The sequence below is a fragment of the Lepisosteus platostomus genome, chromosome 18 (assembly GCF_059453375.1).
Source record: "Lepisosteus platostomus isolate fLepPlt1 chromosome 18, fLepPlt1.hap1, whole genome shotgun sequence".
NCBI classification, from domain to species: domain Eukaryota; kingdom Metazoa; phylum Chordata; class Actinopteri; order Semionotiformes; family Lepisosteidae; genus Lepisosteus; species Lepisosteus platostomus.
The window spans coordinates 4,189,051-4,207,983 of record NC_142628.1 but is presented as its reverse complement, the minus strand read 5'-3'; the positions used below and the strand labels follow the sequence as shown (position 1 = coordinate 4,207,983).

Below are 18,933 nucleotides of genomic sequence, written 5' to 3'. Positions count from 1 at the left end.
TATGAAACAAGCTTTTAAAACTTTAGCCAATCGGAGCAGAAAAGTCTACGGTATATCCATTTTGAGACGGCCCTAGTAACAACCTCCTCACTAACATGAAAAAAACGTACAGAGCTGTAGCTTTATATTAGAATCCATCTTCCTTTACTTTCTAACTTACTGAACAAAGTAAGGAGGATGAGTGCAATTAAAGATTTTCACCCAAAACGGAACCAAGCAGAAAAGTGATGGCTTGCAAGTACTTCACGAAGCCTCACTATCCTTAATTTTATGACCTGCTAAAGCAGTGATGAGAACATGCACTTTTAAGTCAACAAATACACTGAAATTAAATGCCAGTTGCTTGCAATGTTTTTGACCAGCCTAAAGAACGGCCTCCGCTCATTTCTTTTCCAAAACTGCACTTCATTATGATGAAAAGATCGTGTCTTCCATTCGCTTTGACCAACTTATGTTGCCAACTGACAATTAGAAATTATTTGCTAATGCTAACAAAAAATCAAAGCAGCCTAATTATACCATTGTACTGCTGGTTTGAATGATCTCATACAGTACCAATCCATAAAATAGGACAGCTTACAATATCAGCCAGTTCCAAGTGCAGCAAAAGACAAGATCACATGTGCCAGAGAACACATTTCAAACCGACTAAATGGGATTAGCAGTGCTAGCAGTGATTTGGCAGTGTTTTGCTTTCTCTGAACATCTGGTGAATTGGCAGCAAGTGCACAGAAGTAGGTACAGTAGATTGATTCATCTAAATGGGTGACTAGTTCATCATACAGTACCTGGTGAAATGAAAAGACTGGAAACTCTGCTTTGTCTTTTATATAAAAAAGTTGCGATCTCTCCAGATTCAAATACAATTCAACTAGAGACTTGGGAGGCGTAAGGTCTCACTCACTGCACATTCACTATCTGACAAGGTCTCCTTCAGTAATCTGGTGACCTAGAGATCAGGTTGTATCCTGCCTTGCTCTGGCCTACCCACAACCCTGTACTGGATAAAGCAATTAAAAAAAAAAATCAATGGATGGATGGTCCTCATCAACAAGTGATTTTTGGTGAACTACAGTACAAGAACAACTGAATTGATCGCTGCATAACTTCCATTACATTTTTAGTGGTTTTGAAGTAGACTTTTCTATTTACTGGTACAGTTTACAGTATGGAAACGTTTAATTATGCACTGACATTAGTGAGTAAACAGGTCTATCTAGTCCCATTGTCAGCCATTAGGATCTAGTTATCATAAGATTTTCAATGTTAGCTTGACACTGGATCCTGTTAAACTTCTCTGGTCACTACTGAACATTTTAATAATTTGCACAACTGAAACATTAAATAAATTGAGTTACTTCATCACCTACATGGGCTACTAAAAACCCACTTTGAACTGAAATACATCAGTCAAGAACATAACTTGAAGGAAACTAATTGGAAGTGTCTATATTTGTCATACAGTATCTCAAATTAACAATATAGTTTTAACTAGTCCAAAACAGGAACTTTTTGAGAAGGTACAGTACATCATTTCTCTTCTTGGATTCAGACAGAATGTCATTTCTATAGCTGCGTATTACCTTTAAACGTTGTAGATTCATTATGCATGAGATTATACACGTTCGATGCAACACCTGGAAGAGCAGTACTGGATGGTGACAGACTATTTATCATACTCAGATAGCAGATAAAGAGAGTGATATTAAACTGAGCGCTTGAGAGATAATTAATGAGACAAAGTGACTGAATGTATGTGCAGCGCCGCACAGCATTTTTGTCCTAACAAAAGACAATCACTATTTTCTGAATAATTCTGATGTCTCCATCCCAAGCTCTTGATGTGTGGCAGGAAAATGAATCACCTTTTCACTGGGCCTTCTGGATCAGCAGAGGTAATTACAATGATAAGATGTGCCTTTTTAAACAGGTAGATCTCCCACAAAAGTGTGTGGTGTCTGAAAATAACTATTTTGCATGAAAGCAAGATTGTATGTGAACTCAAAATGGAATTTAGGCTACCAGATCATCATTCATTAGGTTTGTAAGGTCATATTGTTTTCCCCAAAGCTGATAGCCTTGTTTATAAAACAAAATGCTTAGCAAGCTTTCAATTTCTGATTTTCGATTACAAATTATGAAGCTTTTTTTATGCTACATAAATATGGACATTGACAAACTAAAATATTACAACAAATCTAATGTACGTAATTAATATGGATCGGATTTGATTTTAGCTCAACGTGGATAAATATTCCAATTACAGCTCAGTATCATCTATCTCCAGTAGTACTGCTGATCTAAATTAATTCAAAATAATCCATCAACATGGGAGGTGCTTACGTAGCATCGTGCGCTTAATCAATGATGCAATATCTATTCGTGTGTCAAAAATATCAAAACCTACAAGAATTAGGCATTAGATTTACAAAGTGTTTATCACACAATAAGTTTGCTTTAAATAAGACCCCAGGTATGAAAAGCAATTTGAATACGGCACTGTTCCCTAAAGGGTCTATATCCCAGCCAGTCACGCCAATTCACATAAATCTCTCTCAGCAGCTATTCGCATTCATAAATTTTGAGAACAAGACGCTTTAACATGGCATGATTTTTCATCCTCAAATAAAATACAAGCTAATTTAATCTCTCTCCAGTAAAAGGTCAGGACTTGCCCAGGGGAGTTTTCTGCCTTGCAGAACCTATGTTTTACCAGCTTCTCAGTGTGGCGCCTATTAAAAGTAAGTAACCTCTGAAAAGGATTTATGTTTTCATGTTGATTCATCATTTTGCACATCTAGACAATGAGGAGGATGCAATAAGAAAGGCCAACAAATATGAGAGGATATATAACATAAAGTGCAGAATTTAAACCAAGTGAATCAATGTTAAAATGATATAATATATATGTCTCAAGATGCAATGTGCAGCAGGCAGAACGAGCTGGGCATTACTTGGTTCTAGGGCTTACATGGATCATTTAAAAAGCTGCCTGGTCTCAAAGGCTTCTCACCTAAAGGTGTTCATCTTGAGCTGTGGAAATTCAGAGGACGCCTGAAACAAGTATTCAGAGCCCTGAGAGGTACTGAACACACAATGTCAAAGGACAATCTCGAGCTCAACAATGAAACCAGCACTCCATTATTATAGTGCAAAACCATAAGTGTAAACAGAAATTATTTTATAAAGTATTCATTTTTATCAATTCTTTTGCTGAGGTGTTTCCGAGCTGACTATGATGGATGTTTGTGAAGGTGTCTGGATTTGGATCTTGGTATGATAAACTGCATTACTAATAACAGAACAAGCAAGATGGGCCCAACTGCCCCCTCTTGTGTTGTTCCTTATACAGTATACTCATGAAATAGAGTCCCTATATGCATCAGAGGCATGGCAGAAACTACGGTTGAAGTATTTTGCATTTAATTTCCCTTTAAACAGCAGTTTGTGGCAAAATTGGTCAGAAACGTTTTAACCCTGAACACCACCTATCCTGTATGCAAGTTGAATGCAAAGTGATTCAAAGAGAAAGAATACTGAACCTGCCAACAGGAAGTGAATTGCAATTAGTGAAGCTTTGAACATCATAATCACCATACTACAATGCTGTGGAGAACACACACTGTATATCTGAAAGATATTCAATACTGTGCAAAGTGAGACAATCATTTCCATACAGTCCATCAGCCAAACATCTGTTACCTATTATACTGTTCCTCTTTTCCATTGTTTTGCATTTAAATTTTAGTGAAGAAGCTGGAGTGGTAAAAATGTAGTATTTACCAGTTTCAGATTGACTGTTTGCTTCAAAATGAATACAGTATATCATTCAATAATTTTTAATTATCTAATAACATAAATCACATATAGACAATATTCAAACCTAGAAAAACTAGATACAGAATATTAGAATATATTCTTATGATTCTAAGAAATTTACAGGGGTCTTTTCCTGGAAGCATGACCTTTCAAGGAGATAAAAAAGCCTCTTCCTGAGGACTTCTATCCTCTGGCATTCTGCTCTGAGGAAGAACGTGGGACAGGAATGTCGCTCAAATACAAAATCCACTCAGTTCCCAGCCAGAACGATCTGTGCTGCATTCACTAAATCATCTGACAGAAACAACCTTGACACTCCTCCCTGCTCACAAAGATGTAAACAATCTGCAGGAGAGATGAGTGATGACCTCGTAGAAGAACAGCAACTAGTTTCATTTCTAAACTGTGTGTTTCAGAGGTGTAACACATGAAGTACTGCTAAAAGAAGCTGACAGTGGTCTAAGTTATTCCTTTATGCAAAACCAAGCAGTGTATGTATTTTGTGCATTCTCCTCCATTGTTGTTTATGTTAGCTGCTGCTGGGCTTGCAAACAGTTTCTAAAGGGACCAATAACAGTGTGAGCACCATGTAATGAAATCAATTCACTTCTGCACCTCGCCCCTTCTGAAAACGGTTATGAAATGAAAACAGCATGCACACTTACAGATCTACTTGTGCTGCATTTTGACTACGAATTAAGATTAAGAGATTGAGAATGAGACAGTCCTTCCATGATCTACAGCAGATCACATCGTAAGGTTTAGTCTCTGGCCAGACAATCCATACCCGTTAGCCAGAAAAAGAAAAGCAAAAAATGCATTTTGCTGTAAATGTATTTGACTTGCTACAACAAAGCTTAGGATGCCCAAGTACAACAAAATTTAATTGTTCAGGTGTAATGTCAATGGGATGTCATGTAAATGATCATTGTTTAATAATACACTATAATGTATGTAATATAGATGGATATTGAGGCCATGATTAGATCAACTCAGAGGTCCTGATGTCAAATTACATAACAGAAAAAATTAATCATAATAGAATTAATAGAAAGGACACTTTAAACGAGGTAGGAAGGCACGACATTCATGCAGGCTACAAGTGTTTTCACATTAAAAGGATAATGTTCTGACTGGTACCTTCTGTCCTGCGAGGCAGCACCGCTGCCAACTGTGCCGCTGCGCCACCCAGAGTGGGAGATACTCATTTTCTGATCAAGATGCCCGGCCAGAACGTTCCTCCATTGGTCTTCAATGACACTGACGCCGAGGCGCTGGATTCCAGATTGAGACCTAAACCTCTTCTGGCCGATGTTCTGTACCATGAAAAGTAGCATCCAAACCAAGCTCTTGGATGACACAGCCTCAACACTGCCACGCCTCTGATGACAAGCCATGACCTTGGTCTCGCGTGGAGCCCTTCTCTCTGAACGCAACAGTACTGAGAGGACGAGGCGCTGGCTGACTGCTTGACTCAGATCCCAGTCACACTGAGCTGCTAACAGCCGCATATGCAGTCATGTCCATAGGGTGGAGTAGGCCAGTAGCAATACTGCCACATCGATGCTTCATGCTCCTGGGCTTGTGCACCGAGCACTGCTATGTGACCTATAGCACGTTTACATCAGAGGTATATACTGTAACATTGGCTACAGTCATGCTTATAGTAGTATAGGATATAGTTATAGGAAAGGAAATCATACAGTATAGGGCACTCGAAACAGCTAAGACTCTTATCTATACTGTAGCAGTCTGAGGCATTTCAGCTTTTAGAAGCTATAGAAAAAATGAACAAATATACAATACATGCAAATGCTTTAAAATGAAGGCCAAAAACCTGAAATGGCCCAAACCTAACAAGGGGTTATAGAGCAGCATCTTAATTGCAAAAAGCTACAATACATCAAATTAATACTCAATGGAATTCTTATCTTTTCCCCTTAAATCCTAACAGGGAATCACGAATTGAAGAAAGAGCATTTTGAAACACTGCCATTAGTGCTTACCCTCACAGTGCTTTGTAGTGCTTCCAAAAATCAATCTTACAGTGAGTCATATATTCTGTTAGGAAAAAGTCAGGGACACAATTGGCAATCATACTTATACACAGTCCTACCGCAGCAATTTATCACTCTCAGAAACACATCAAACCCTTTTAATAAAAGTATCAGGACAGCAGGTTTCCTAAAGAGCGCTATTCTCTGATCTTTAAAACAGTGCATTGAATATGACTCTCATTTCAACTGTAACCAAGGGAACCCTGGTTGTCGATGCTTTGTTGATTCTGGAAATTTAAGGCCATTCATTCCTCTCAAGGATGTTTTGTCTTCATTGGGTCTAGACTTTAAAAATGCTGATAGCACTGGAAACTGTAAAACCAACATTTACTGTTTATGTAGTTTCAATAAGTTTTTTTTTCAGAAACTATCTACTTTAGACGCTAAGCCTATATACAGGTATTACAGGAACATTTTAGGGCTACATTTTCTACATATCGAAAGTTAAAAACATCAACATTTGATGTGTTGAATGAAACATCCAACTGCACAATGTCCACAGAGTGCTGAAGTGAAAAACGGGCTTGTTGAAGACTCTTGATCTCCTCACAGTCTGTAACTTTCTTCTTCATCACCATTGGCCACGTCACACAGCATAGCTCCACTTGTGCTGTTTCAGCACTGTATTTGCTCCTCTGCAATCATGTCTATCACACTGGGCTGTGTTTGCTGTACAAACTGTGAGCAACCCTTCCAAATAGACCGGATCTGACAATCACCACATTTGCATTGATGTTCCATTGAAGATGGAAGTTTTCTAACTCATTTTCTAATTATAAGATAAACATTTCTCTAAAAATATAATAAAATTACAGTACATGAGAATTTAAATGAATGACAATCGAGTGTCCCTTTTAATCTTCCTAATTATAGTTCCATGTTGCTTTCTTGCTTTTCAAAATAATTACAAGCTTCTATAATATATGCCTCAAAGCAAAGCTACACTTTTCTTATTACAAAAACCCAGTAGTAGGCATGCATTAGAAGCATTCTGTTGTATACTTGAGATCTTGTAGATGACTTTTGGTCCTTCTGAGTTTGTCAGCAAGTTAATAAGATAACTGGAACACTCTGCTTTTGTTAAAAGCAAGACTATATAAAAGCCAAGATTCCAGCAGGATGATATCGGCCAAAACACCAGGATGCAGGATTGGAGCTAAAAGCAAGAGGATCCTGACACTTACACATCTTGGACAACTTCAAGATTGTACGATATGAAAGGAGATAGCTACAGTAGGCAAATGCCATCATAAGGAAAATCTGCAAAGATACAGAGACAACATTCAGATCTTCAGAAGAAGGAAGATGGTGCAGACCAAAATGATAAAGATCAGCCCTGACACTATTGAATCCCTGATGCAAAAACGGTTGGCAACAATACAGAAGGTATCTTCTCTTCACAAGAGTCAAAACCAAGGCAACAGATGAGCATTTCATCATTTCAAGTAAACTGAACTAGGAACTCCAGCCCTAGACAGACCAGATTTCACCTGTGAAATCAACAGTATGCACAAGTGCCATAGAATACCTCATGGACATGGAGAGCTTCAACCAAAAGCACCTGGATGCAAAGAACAACAAAACCTTCTACAAGATTCTACACAAAATACATCACTTAGCAATGTTAAAAACTATATCGGTTTGTTAAGTGGAACTGAATTGACTTTATTGAAAATACACTACTTAGGGGTTGTAATTATTGTAATTGTTTTTACAAGAGCAACGAACACAAGTTTCAAAGTGAACATCCCATTTTAGAAATCACTACCCCAATGCATTTGTACTGTAGGGCGCTCAACCGCATAATTGGGATAAAGGCCGGCGCATTCCCACGACCCCTGTCAATCAGACACCAGCCCAATCCAATTCCCGAAAACGACAACGCACAAGCTAGTCCTCCCATCACGTCTCTCGCCTCTCACCGCACCTGCTACTTAAACCTCCTCAGCCTTCACTTCACCGCTTAGTATTAAACAGGCTACTGTTTCCCCAAGCTCTTCGAAACCTTTGCGATCCCTTTTTGTCTTCAAGCCTCCTGGAAATGACCCTGCCTGCAATTCCAACTCCGTCTTCGCCTTGGACTCCTCCGCTCCCCGACCTGCATAGAGTTCTTCACACACTGTTACACACTGTAGATTTTACCTTCAATGTCATAGAATTTGATGATTTTCTCCTTCTACCTGATGCAATGAATGCCACTTAGTGGAACAATAAGCCCTAAACGGCACTTTTCGCTTTTTAAAGGCTCTTCAGCAGACAGGTCACGGCGATCTCTGCCCTTACTGCTACAGCCTGGAGTTAAAGTGACAGCTGGTGCTCTGGTACCATGAATAGAAAGAAAAAATACAAATTAAGTTAAAAAAAAAGTAAATCTTGTTTTCTGCAAACTAGAAATGACTGAAAATGAGTTGAGTACAAAGGACTGTATTTACATGTTTATAGTTATAATCATGATACTCAAAGCAAATTTCAGTACTTTTCAAATCTATCTTCGGGCATAGTTTATTAATGAAGTACATTACACTGCGATTCCAAAACAAAGGTTTTAAGAAAGCACTTTATAGGATTATTTCTTAATATTATTCTTTAAAAACTGAAGAAATCTGCTTAAGTAATTTTATCCATGGCTTGTGTAAAAGGTTAGATTTCCTATATAAATACATTCCTGTATAAATCTGCAACTGGGCCAAGTTATTTTCATGGGTGATTACGAGAGACTAACAAATTCCATGTTGGAACTAGCTGGGATTTCTGCCTCTTAACAATAAGAAAAAATTAAAAAAAAACTTTTTAGGCATATTGTTTCATTTAAATGTTAACAAACTATAAGGACTAGTCCGATCGGAGGTCCAGCGCATCGGGAAGAGTTCTGTCACAGAGCCAACGAGAGGCATTTCCTGTCTGGAATTTAAGCTTTTAACGCCCCCTGCAATGATATTAAGAAAGGGTGGGGAAAACTGGGAAGATCAACAGAACATAACCTGGATAAAGGCTCTAAGACCTTCACCTGTGCTTCCTGAGAAATTCTGTAATTGTACAGAAATGTCCCCTCAGACTCTTTGATCTCACTCGTGATCTGTGCCCATGGAAGTCTCAGCTCAGAAAACAGTGAAGAGCTACCTGTACACACACTTTAGATTCTTATATCTAGAAACACAGGTGAAATAAATAAAATACTTCTTTACCATAAGCACTTTCAGAGACAAAGGTTTTTTTTTCTTTTTCTGTCCCTTTCCATTGGGTTCAGTCCTGGGATACATTCCCTCTAGTCAAAACATGTAGGCACTTAATTTTTCAACTAATCTTATAAAGATAGGAGCACTCAATGGACTCAATGGATAGGAGCCTCATAACTGTAATATATTTGTTTCTTGTTGTTTTTATTCTTTGTTGGGTTTTTTGGTACATTGCAATTTTGGAGATTAACTTTCAAAATCCTGAAGGGTTCGGTAAATAGACAAGAAAGTCCAGTAACGTCTTTTTTTAAGCTTACTGTTGTCACATCACCCTGTTACCACTTTCAGCACAACTGACTGACTGACAACATGAAATCTGTTACTAGAGTAGTAGTACACGTACACAGCAATCTAGAGTACAGAGTTCACTCCTTACAACTTCAAGTTTAAAAGTGTTTTACAAGACTCATACTTGCCTCAGACATCAGACTGTCATTCTTCTCTTTCATCTGGTACATTTACGCTCATGTATGGCTTTAGCTGGTCATTTTCAGCCTAACGTTAAAAAAGAAAGGACATTTGTTTTTTAGAACACTTACATTTAGCCAAAGTTTCCAAATTCTTCTTGGCTTCTATACAACTTTTGCTGGATGCTTCATTCATTCTGTGACAAGAAGGAAGCCTAACAAGCAGGAATGTTCGTTGGAGTGTAACTACATTACCAGGAATCACTAATTAAGGAGACTGGTGCTTACAAATTGCTTAGGGGAAATGGGCACTGCTCGTTATTTGTACAGTATAAACACATACTGTACATGTGGCATATTGCAATTTCTGTATGTTGAAATTCTTACAGCTCCAAAACAATTCTCAAAACAACCATGGCCTATGCAAACAGCATCCAGTCTCATCCCCCACATTAAATAATGACAATTGTGTAGAAGCACAGCAGGTTATAACACTTGTGATCAAGTCATACATGTGAAAGATGCTCTGAGATTAATTTGAAAATTTCAGATGAAACACGTTTCTGAAAAGTAAATGTCATTCCCTCTCGGGAAGAAAAGTCTTACTGCTGTGTCTTACCACAGCTGAAAAAACATTACACTCCTCTCACTATCCTGTCATTTTTAGTATTTTTTCCCAGAAATCCTCTGTTATAGAGAAATGACGTTATTGAATGAGCTGCTGATCAATTATGAGCCCCCAACTGCTTCCAGCTAAGTTTAGCTGGGAATAGAATTTGATTACCTGGCTGAAACCCAGGTCCAAGTTTAATGAAGAAAGATTTATTTGCAAATGGATGCCATGAGCAGCTGTGAAATAACTTAAGGAACTTTTTGTGAAAGCTTGATGCTGACACCAGAGAGCAACTCTTAACCAGCCCAGGAATACTGTTGAATAAGAAGTCAGATCTATGTCTAGACTTCCTAATATTCACATCGAACTGTGAGATATGAAATAAAGAAATCAATTCTGAATACAGTACACTGTATTTGGATGTAATGCTTGACATTTGGTTTTTACCTACTTTGGAGTTAAATTCTTAAGGGCTCATCTTAGAAGAGAAAAAATGTTATAATGTAAAACTATGTGAAAATAGGGGGAAAAATAAGGGAACTTTTTAAGTTACTGTAAGACACAGAAAGAAGCATGAGTTATACATCTACTTTCTGCAGAAAAAGATATAAAAAAGACACATTCAAGGTGCAATCGAGATTATAGAATGTCTTTTTATTTCTGAAGCACATTTAGTTAAACTAAAGTCTTTTCACCCTGCAGCCAATGAGAAATGTTGTGAATGTACAGTTACATTAGAAGAGCTCCTCACTACCCCTGTGATTTGGCCTCCCAACCGCTTTTCCTAAAATTGATATTTTTCCACAAGCACAGCAGTGCTGCTTTCCTATGCCACTTTCTGTGAAGCCCTGGAAGACATTTAAGCATTGCTCTGCTCCATTACCCGGCTTGAGCTCGATCTTCATTAGCATGTATTTGACAGGCGGGATGACATGGGAAAGAGGGACACTGTCAGGAAAGGAAGATCATTCCAAAGCATTCCGCTTCTGCATTCTGCAAAAGGACCCTAATTATCTTCAACAAAGAGAAGAGGAGGCTAATTACAGGTATTCTGATCTTCCTGAAAGCTACGTCGGATGTATCCTCAGCACAGCCTATTACATAAGTGCTTGCTATTCGCTGTGATACTCTTCACTGATCTGCTCATTCATGCATTGCATTCATCTGTTTCAACAGGGTAGAGGAGCAACAGCAAATATTTTAAATGAAAAAAAGTGTAGGAGAAGAGTGTGAGCAGACAATAATATCATATGTCATATAGGTTTGCAACAGCCTAAGCAAGTCTAATGGAATCCGTTTGATTTGTCAAAAAAATGTCACCCAGTAAAACTTTGCCAAGCTTTTACTTGGAAAAAAAAACACTTCAAAATTAAAATACTTGTAAGACATGCAGTAGGATAAATTTACTCTGCAATGTTTTTAGTGAGGACCCTAAAGTAAAAATCAAACTTCATACTGTACAGTACAACTTCATATCTTTAAGAGTCACATCTTAAACCTCAGTTGTCTTGTTAGACTTAAACAGTTAGAAATTTAGATTGTGGACATGACATTAAACATCCCAGTGCAAAGCTTTGGCAAAGCTTTTGTTTGTTTTTTGTATCGCGTACACAGTGCATCGGCGAGCTGCAATAAAAAATATATTTTCCTGAACCGCACAATTCCAACAGGAAACGCAGTAACAGGTAAAACAGACCAGCCTGCCTATTTATGAAAATCAACCTCGCAATACATACTGTAAAAAATTATTCAGCATGAAAGCGGGTTAGCAGCACACAAATGAAAATGCATCAACTGACAAAACGTTCTGAGTAGCAAGTTCATAAATATTATATGCAATGACAGAACTGTGCTGATAAGGATGAAAGACTTACAGTACAAGACTTGCAGAAAACCGCAGTGAGTAATCCACCTCTACAGCCAATATATGCTGGGATTTTGGAACATTGGCTATTCCAAATTCTTCTTCCTCCAGTCAGTGAAGAGACAGGTTTATATCCCAGGCTGGAGTCTGGCACAAGATACCTTTGCTATGAACTTGCCTGCAAGTCACACGAGAGCACAATAGACCGTTTTGCAGACAGTTAAATAAAATCCCAGTTCTATTCCAACGAATGTTAACAGCACTATGGCTTAATCTCCATATACTATATAAGAGGCTCAGGCCAAAAAAATTCAAATTGCCTATCAAAGTAGATTATCTCTTATAATTTGCAGTTCATTTCACACCTTGCACATTAGAAAGGCCTGAGTGAAGTAATACAGTAGGTCAGTTACAGCAGGTCTTAAACACAAATGCCTCTGGGATATGGAGCAATAGCTGCTTCAGTGCAGATGACAAACACAAATACTGAGCTCTGAAACTCGTTATCCTGTCCACTATAGGAAAAACAAACTAAATAATGGAAGCTGATATCCCAGAGCTAAGGTCTTCAGGGATAAATCCCAAGTTTACTCTTGATTCTTGCACATCCCATAAAACACAGATCATGAAAGGAAACCTCGTCTGTGCAATGAGGGTCACGGATCTGAAGACCAACCGTTAAAAGCCTGGTTTTAGTACTGTACATAGCATCAAAATGGGGCCCTCAGATCTGGGATATTTGTTTTTGCCCACATTGCCTGTGACAATGCAAGTTTTTGAATATCAAATACGTATACAGTCATAGGTGAGTTTGCATACAACAGTTCTTCCACACAACAGAACAGTTTCCATCATGCTGACCCCTCTGCTGCAGCTTGCACGTCATGCCTGTAGGTTACAATGTCCCCTCATCTCCAAACGGCTGGCCACTTGTAACTATTAGGTAGTGTAACTTAATAAATCTAAACCCCTTCTGTTTGGCTGGTTTTAAAATATAAATGTCAGTTTCCTTCAGGCAAAGTGCATTCCTATGGTTTTCATGGCTTACAAACCTAATATTAAATACCACCATCTGTCCTCACTCAACCTCAGATGTGCTTTTTTATCCTTAAATAAAAAAATCGCATACTGTACTTAGCTGTAGACTGTGCTTTTTAAACAGCCCGCGGCAAAGGAGTAATGAAGTATTTTGTCACTACTTGAATCAGTAATTTGAATGTATTCATCAAAGTTCATTATAATACTGCAGTTTATTTTCACTGAAGTAAGCGTATAAAATTAAAAAAAATATTGTGATGCAACATTAGAAATTTGCACAACCCGATTGAAAGAATTGGCTTGGCTACATCAGCATTTAGCATACTGTTAAGAAGAGAAGAACATAAAATGACAAACTAGAGGAGGCTATTTAGCCCAGCTACTGTAGCTTGTCTGGGAGTTTTTTTTAATTATCAAAATTAAGAGCACCTCAAAAGTACGAGAACTTGAAGTTTATTAAAAAAATTTTTTCCCCAGGACAGAACTGTGCTATTTTTTTAACGTATCTTTCTGAAGGAAAAAGTAAAACTAACATGCTACAAAATACCAAGGGGAAAATAAAGTACCAGAGCTGAGAGCCTGAGTTTTAAGCCGGTGCTTTCATGTCTCTACAAGACAAAGCAAAAAAATGAGTTTTAAAGTCAAATACCATTTCTCAAAAATGAGCACAGAAAAAGCAGAACTGAATATAAAGAGCCACTCAGTATTCTGTGACTGCTACTATACACTGTGGCTTTCAAAAGCAGCATTATTCTCGAGCTGCAAGTCCTAAACCCAACACTGATAAGAACAAGACCTGCCTGTTTGGCAAGGTCTTCACACAGTCATGGATTAATGTGCTTCTAAACCAACACAAATATTTCTTAAGCCAGAGTCCGAATAACGAAACGTACCTTTCACAACAGGAAATGCTTCACAAATCCTTCAGCTGCTACAGACTCCCACACAAGCTAGTTGTAAAATTAGAGGTTTGAAAATGGTCTTGGTAACATCAGACTTACTAAAACCCCACCCAGACATTTTGGAGGAACCTGGCTTGCATACAATTATGACTCTCCATGTGAACCATGCATTGGTTTGAAATATACAGTACTTTGGTTGAGGTGAAAGCCTAAACCGATTCGGAAGCACTAGGAATGGAATTATGAGTGCTTTCCTTAACTCAGGCTTGTGTATCTCGGTTTTTCTGCAAAAGCAAAAAAAAGAAGAACGTAGAATATTTATTGACTGATAGATTGGTTATGTTTTGCATGGTGCATGCCCTCTCAGACTGTTGCTTCTGTGAAGTCAGCCACAGAGTCAGAATCAGATAAAGCAAATAAAAAAACAGACCTACTGATATTACTTCTCCTGAACTGAATTACTTGGAAATGCTTTCTGTGCCTTTAAATTCCACTGTAAATACACGTGTGATTACAGATGAGTACCCCTAACCTAGATGAGAAGTGAACTGAAAGTGACACTGATTTGCCAGCACAGCACAGAGAGAAACAGCCAAAATGCATGCATACTAAGGTGCCACTAGCTGTGATGTTACACAATGCCAAAAGACTGCTTGTGTTCAAATGGACTGAACTAAACTGGGACACAGCTACTGCTTGGCTGGCTTTCCTCTTTGTGCTGTTAAACCATGACCTGAGATTTGTTCAGACGTGAACCGCAAAGTCTCTCAAAGACACCTGTGAGACACTGCTTTCTTGGACTTGAGAAAAATAGTTTGGCACACTTTCTGAGCACAACTTGTGGCCCCTTTACTCCATCTTCCAACCACAACCATGTAATCTTCCTCTAAATATGAAATGTAACACCCGAGTTGGCCAAGTTATAAACAGGATACGGCTGTTTATAAAAATAGTGTTTACTTTTATGTTAAATATAGGAGTAGCATTGAGGGCCAGATGTACTAAGACAGACCAGTTGCTGTGCAAATATGACAGAATTTGCTGATGTATTCTGATACTTCACAAAGTACACGTTACATCCTACTGTAGATCTCTTGTGATGCTCCAGCAAGGTCAGAAATCCGTGAGCTTTGCGAGAGCTTTCAGAGCAAACAGCAGTGACTGTGGTTATAGGACACCTCCGCATGCTGTCGAGCAGAAACAAAGCAATGTCCCAGAGGCTGGACAGAACCTGGTTCTGGCAACGTAAAGAAAAAACATTACATACAGTACATCCATGGTTGTGTTTAAGAGACATAAACAGGCACAGAATACTTGGCTACAATATTTTTACGTTTTAAGATTGAATCACATGTCTATACTGTACATTCACAGAAAAGTGTGTTTCTTATTTCTATACAAATGCTCAATATGAGATGTTGGTTTTAGTATATTATGTTCAGTCAGTTACCTCCAAAGCATTGCATTCATAATACAGCTATACTGGAATCAATGCTTCTGTAACATCTTCTACCTAACACTTGGTAAACCATCATGAAGCAGTGTAAAAGGCCAATAATTAATAACGCTTATAAGTAAATGTGTATTTACAGGGGATTGCAATTTCTTATTAACATATACTAAGCCCACAGGTTTATATTATATTGTACTATATTACATTGAAATATCCATCTAATACAGAATGTATCCATACAGTAGATACAGTACCTCTAATATTGAATTTATCAAGGCATTCCATCTTTCCAAAATAAAAATCATCAGAGGTGACTGTATGTTATTCAGTCACAATTCTGTTATATAGCAAAATGGTTAACGGAGGCTGAGATGCTAGTGATCTGGGAAAATCAAAGATTTCTTCCACAGACGGCATTTACTGTCCTCAACAACTTGAACAGTGTTGATTACCAAATTTTGATAGAAAATCACTTTGCTAGCAAAGCTCTCCCTTCTACAGTACTGTATAACACAGATTTCCTACTGTTTGGTGAAAATCCTGCCTATACGTCTCAAGAAACAAGTATTATTCCAAGACGGCAAGGGAGCTGAATTCTCAGAGGAGCACTGAGCTCAAAAGGCATTGTTAGAGAGGCAGGCTGACTACAGTATATTTCCTTGTCTTTGCATTAGCAATCCCAAAGCATCTTCTATTAATTGGGTTTGTTTTGTTTTCAGCAGAATATGATTTAACTGCCTGTCATTTCTAACTTAAGTAAAATCAATTTATATCCATTTATACAGCACAATATTTTACAGGAGTAATCTGAACAAGATACAGTACCTCCCTCAAAGGTACCAGAGCAGTGAATACATCCAAGGCTTGAACTCACAATCTCCCACTTACAGAGTCCAGATCCCAAACAACCTCAAACTGACAGACAGCACTATAAGGGTACTACAGTATGTATCAACAAGTGATCCCACAATCTAAATTTAAAAAACTCTGCAAGGAAACATGGTGTCAGGAGCCTAGCCAAAACCTAACCTCAGGGTAATCATCACCAGGCTCATATCAAAAGGTCTCCATCAGGACATAAATTGAATCCCCCTGATACAGTAGGTGCCCATAAACTGGAGCTGCAGCCAAGCATGCAAAGTCAGGTGCAAGGAGGAAAGACCTCAGCTGACTCTTAATGCATTTCAAGAAACACCTCAAGAAAGGGTCCATCCCAATCTCCTGAGACTACCCAGAGTGGAAGAAGAATAGCGATTAAGATCACTAACTGGTACTGCATGCCAGAGTAACATAGAGATGTCTGACAGTGAATAAAATCGTATTAAATTGCTGCAGAACATCTGGGGCACTGTGTTCTAATCACACTCTGAAGAAAATTCTATCATGTTTCTGCTCGCGTTCACTGAGCTTACGAATCTCTTCAGACTAAAGCCTCTTGTTTCCTTGCAGAGACGGTGGACCCTTTCTTGATATCAGTTTAAATAGATTGTCCAAGTCAACAAGAGCAATGCTGGGCACAAAACACCGCCTCTCTCCAGGGATTCAATTATTGCTCTCCTGGGACACCAGCACCTTGTGCAGAGGTAAATGCTGCAGGTTCATTAAGGCTTTTAGAAGTTACAACCCTTGGGAGATCAAGTAGAGGAAAATAATGAGAGCCCCACCTCAAAAGGGATGTTGCCAAGCTTTCTCAGATTAAAGCTAATGCATTGACTTCTTAAAGATTTCAGCGCAATTGTTTAGACTCAGCTTTATTTATTTATTTAATTATTTTTCCTTGCATTTCCTCAATGGGGCAGTTCTTGCTAGTTTTAATGTTGTCCCTAGGGCCAAGAAGCTGTTCATGCACAGATGTGATAAGGCTGGGTTTTGTCTATAGATCACAACAGTGCTTGTGAAGAGCAAATTAATAGCTAAAAACATAAAGGCAGGAAGGTTTGGAAGAGAAAGCGAGTGTGGCTGCCAAAGGTGCGTTTTCAGTTCAAGAAAAAATCCAGATGTGATTCTTGTGTTAATGCGGTTCCTGACGTTTGCCTCTGATTCAACATGTTCAGTCCCAGACTTCATTCAGGGCAGCAGGTTTAATGTACAGTATACACGGCTGTTGTTCAGTTCATTCGAAGCCAAAACTTCTCTAAGGGGCAACCCCCTTTCCCAGTACAATTGAGAGACCTCTAGCGTACATGTGTGCTGGGAGCAGTAAGTAGAACGAGTCTCTTAAGAGCTGTGGAAACAAGCGACGTGCAATAATGAGGTTTTTTTATCTATGGTATTAGCTAATCAGACCCAGAGTTTAAAAACAAAAGAGTGTTTTTTAGCATATACGGTATATGAATTGGAAAAATAACTGTGAAAGTTGTTTAAAATAAAACCAACAGACAACATGCAACATAAAAATATAAAGTTCTCATTTGACCAACAGTGATACAGTCCTTCTTTTCTTAAAGATGAAGGTGGTAAATGCTAAGCAGGGCCTTTTCAATTTACTTTCACAGCCTGCTGCTCCACTATACTGTATATGCTACTGTAGCTAACACATAAAACTACTTGCAAAACTACCTCCAAGGTTATTTAAGGTTTATAAAATCAACACACTCTGGCCTTCCACATATCATGGGGAAAAGGCTTTCAGTAATGGTTATTTTTTAAAGGAAAAGTATACCCTTCAAGCACTCAGGATACTTCATTTGTCACAGCAATTAACCCTGATTGAACTGCACATAACCAAAAATCTTGCTGGTGAGCAAATAACACTCAGAGATTTTTTATTGAACAGTCAAAAGCTTCAGTGGAAGATAACTAGTGTAATTTTATCACAGCAATGCACAATTTCTAAAGCACTTTGGTAAATCAGACTGTGGTTTTGTGAAAGTAAAGAAGCCTTTTTAAAGCCTTTGACTATGTACTTATAATGTATAGAATATGTCATATATAAAGTGTCTATTTCAGTATGGAAAATGATCCCAACATCTTTGGTTTCCTTGTGACAGAATCTTTATAGTTGTGAGGTAATATTCTACAAAAAACACTTTTGGTCTTGTGGAATAATCTCATGCCAAATCACATCTGAAAGTAGACTCTTATCTATGCAGGTAGGAAATATGCATATGGTGCTTTTTAGCATTTTTATGATGGATTTAACCGAACTAACAAAACACTGTGCACATTAATAGTAATTTTACAGTAACTGACACCATTCTGAGATGTTAAAATTGTCTTCCTTCTTGACATTCCAAGAATTGCACATGAGAAGAGTCTCTGGAAAAAAAAGCAGGCCAATACTTAACAGACTATAACCACATTATAGAGTATATCTTAAAAATAATCCTCAAAATACATCTCCAATTATCAGGAGATTTCTGATGTAGCACTAGGTGATGAAAAAGTTCACAATTACTTCACATACCCTCATAACACATTTCCAAGAAAACAGAAAGTTCTGGAGAAACAGGCTAAAGAACAGCTTGGTACATAAATTAACAAAAGTGACACTCTGTGACACTCCAGTTTAAAGCACAAACATGTCTGTGTTTTTTACAGAAAG

The 18,933-nt window shown here is 38.1% G+C and overlaps 1 protein-coding gene across 10 annotated transcripts in view; it reads right to left on the bottom strand.

Annotated features, from left to right (window-relative positions):
• osbpl5 (oxysterol binding protein-like 5) overlaps positions 1–18,933 on the bottom strand; it is a 77,719-nt gene that overhangs the window by 40,092 nt on the left and 18,694 nt on the right. For 4 of the 10 annotated variants that reach the window (XM_088611828.1, XM_088611831.1, XM_088611825.1 and 1 more), the window contains exon 2: positions 9,529–9,607. The exons of 4 other annotated variants lie outside the window; for them this stretch is intronic. In XM_088611828.1, coding sequence (XP_088467954.1) covers positions 9,529–9,570 — 42 coding nt within the window. In that variant the 5' untranslated portion in view covers positions 9,571–9,607. Of the gene's footprint in view, positions 1–9,528; positions 9,608–12,011; positions 12,175–18,933 lie in introns of those variants that run through there. 2 more of the 10 variants (XM_088611827.1, XM_088611830.1) reach the window with 1 other exon arrangement.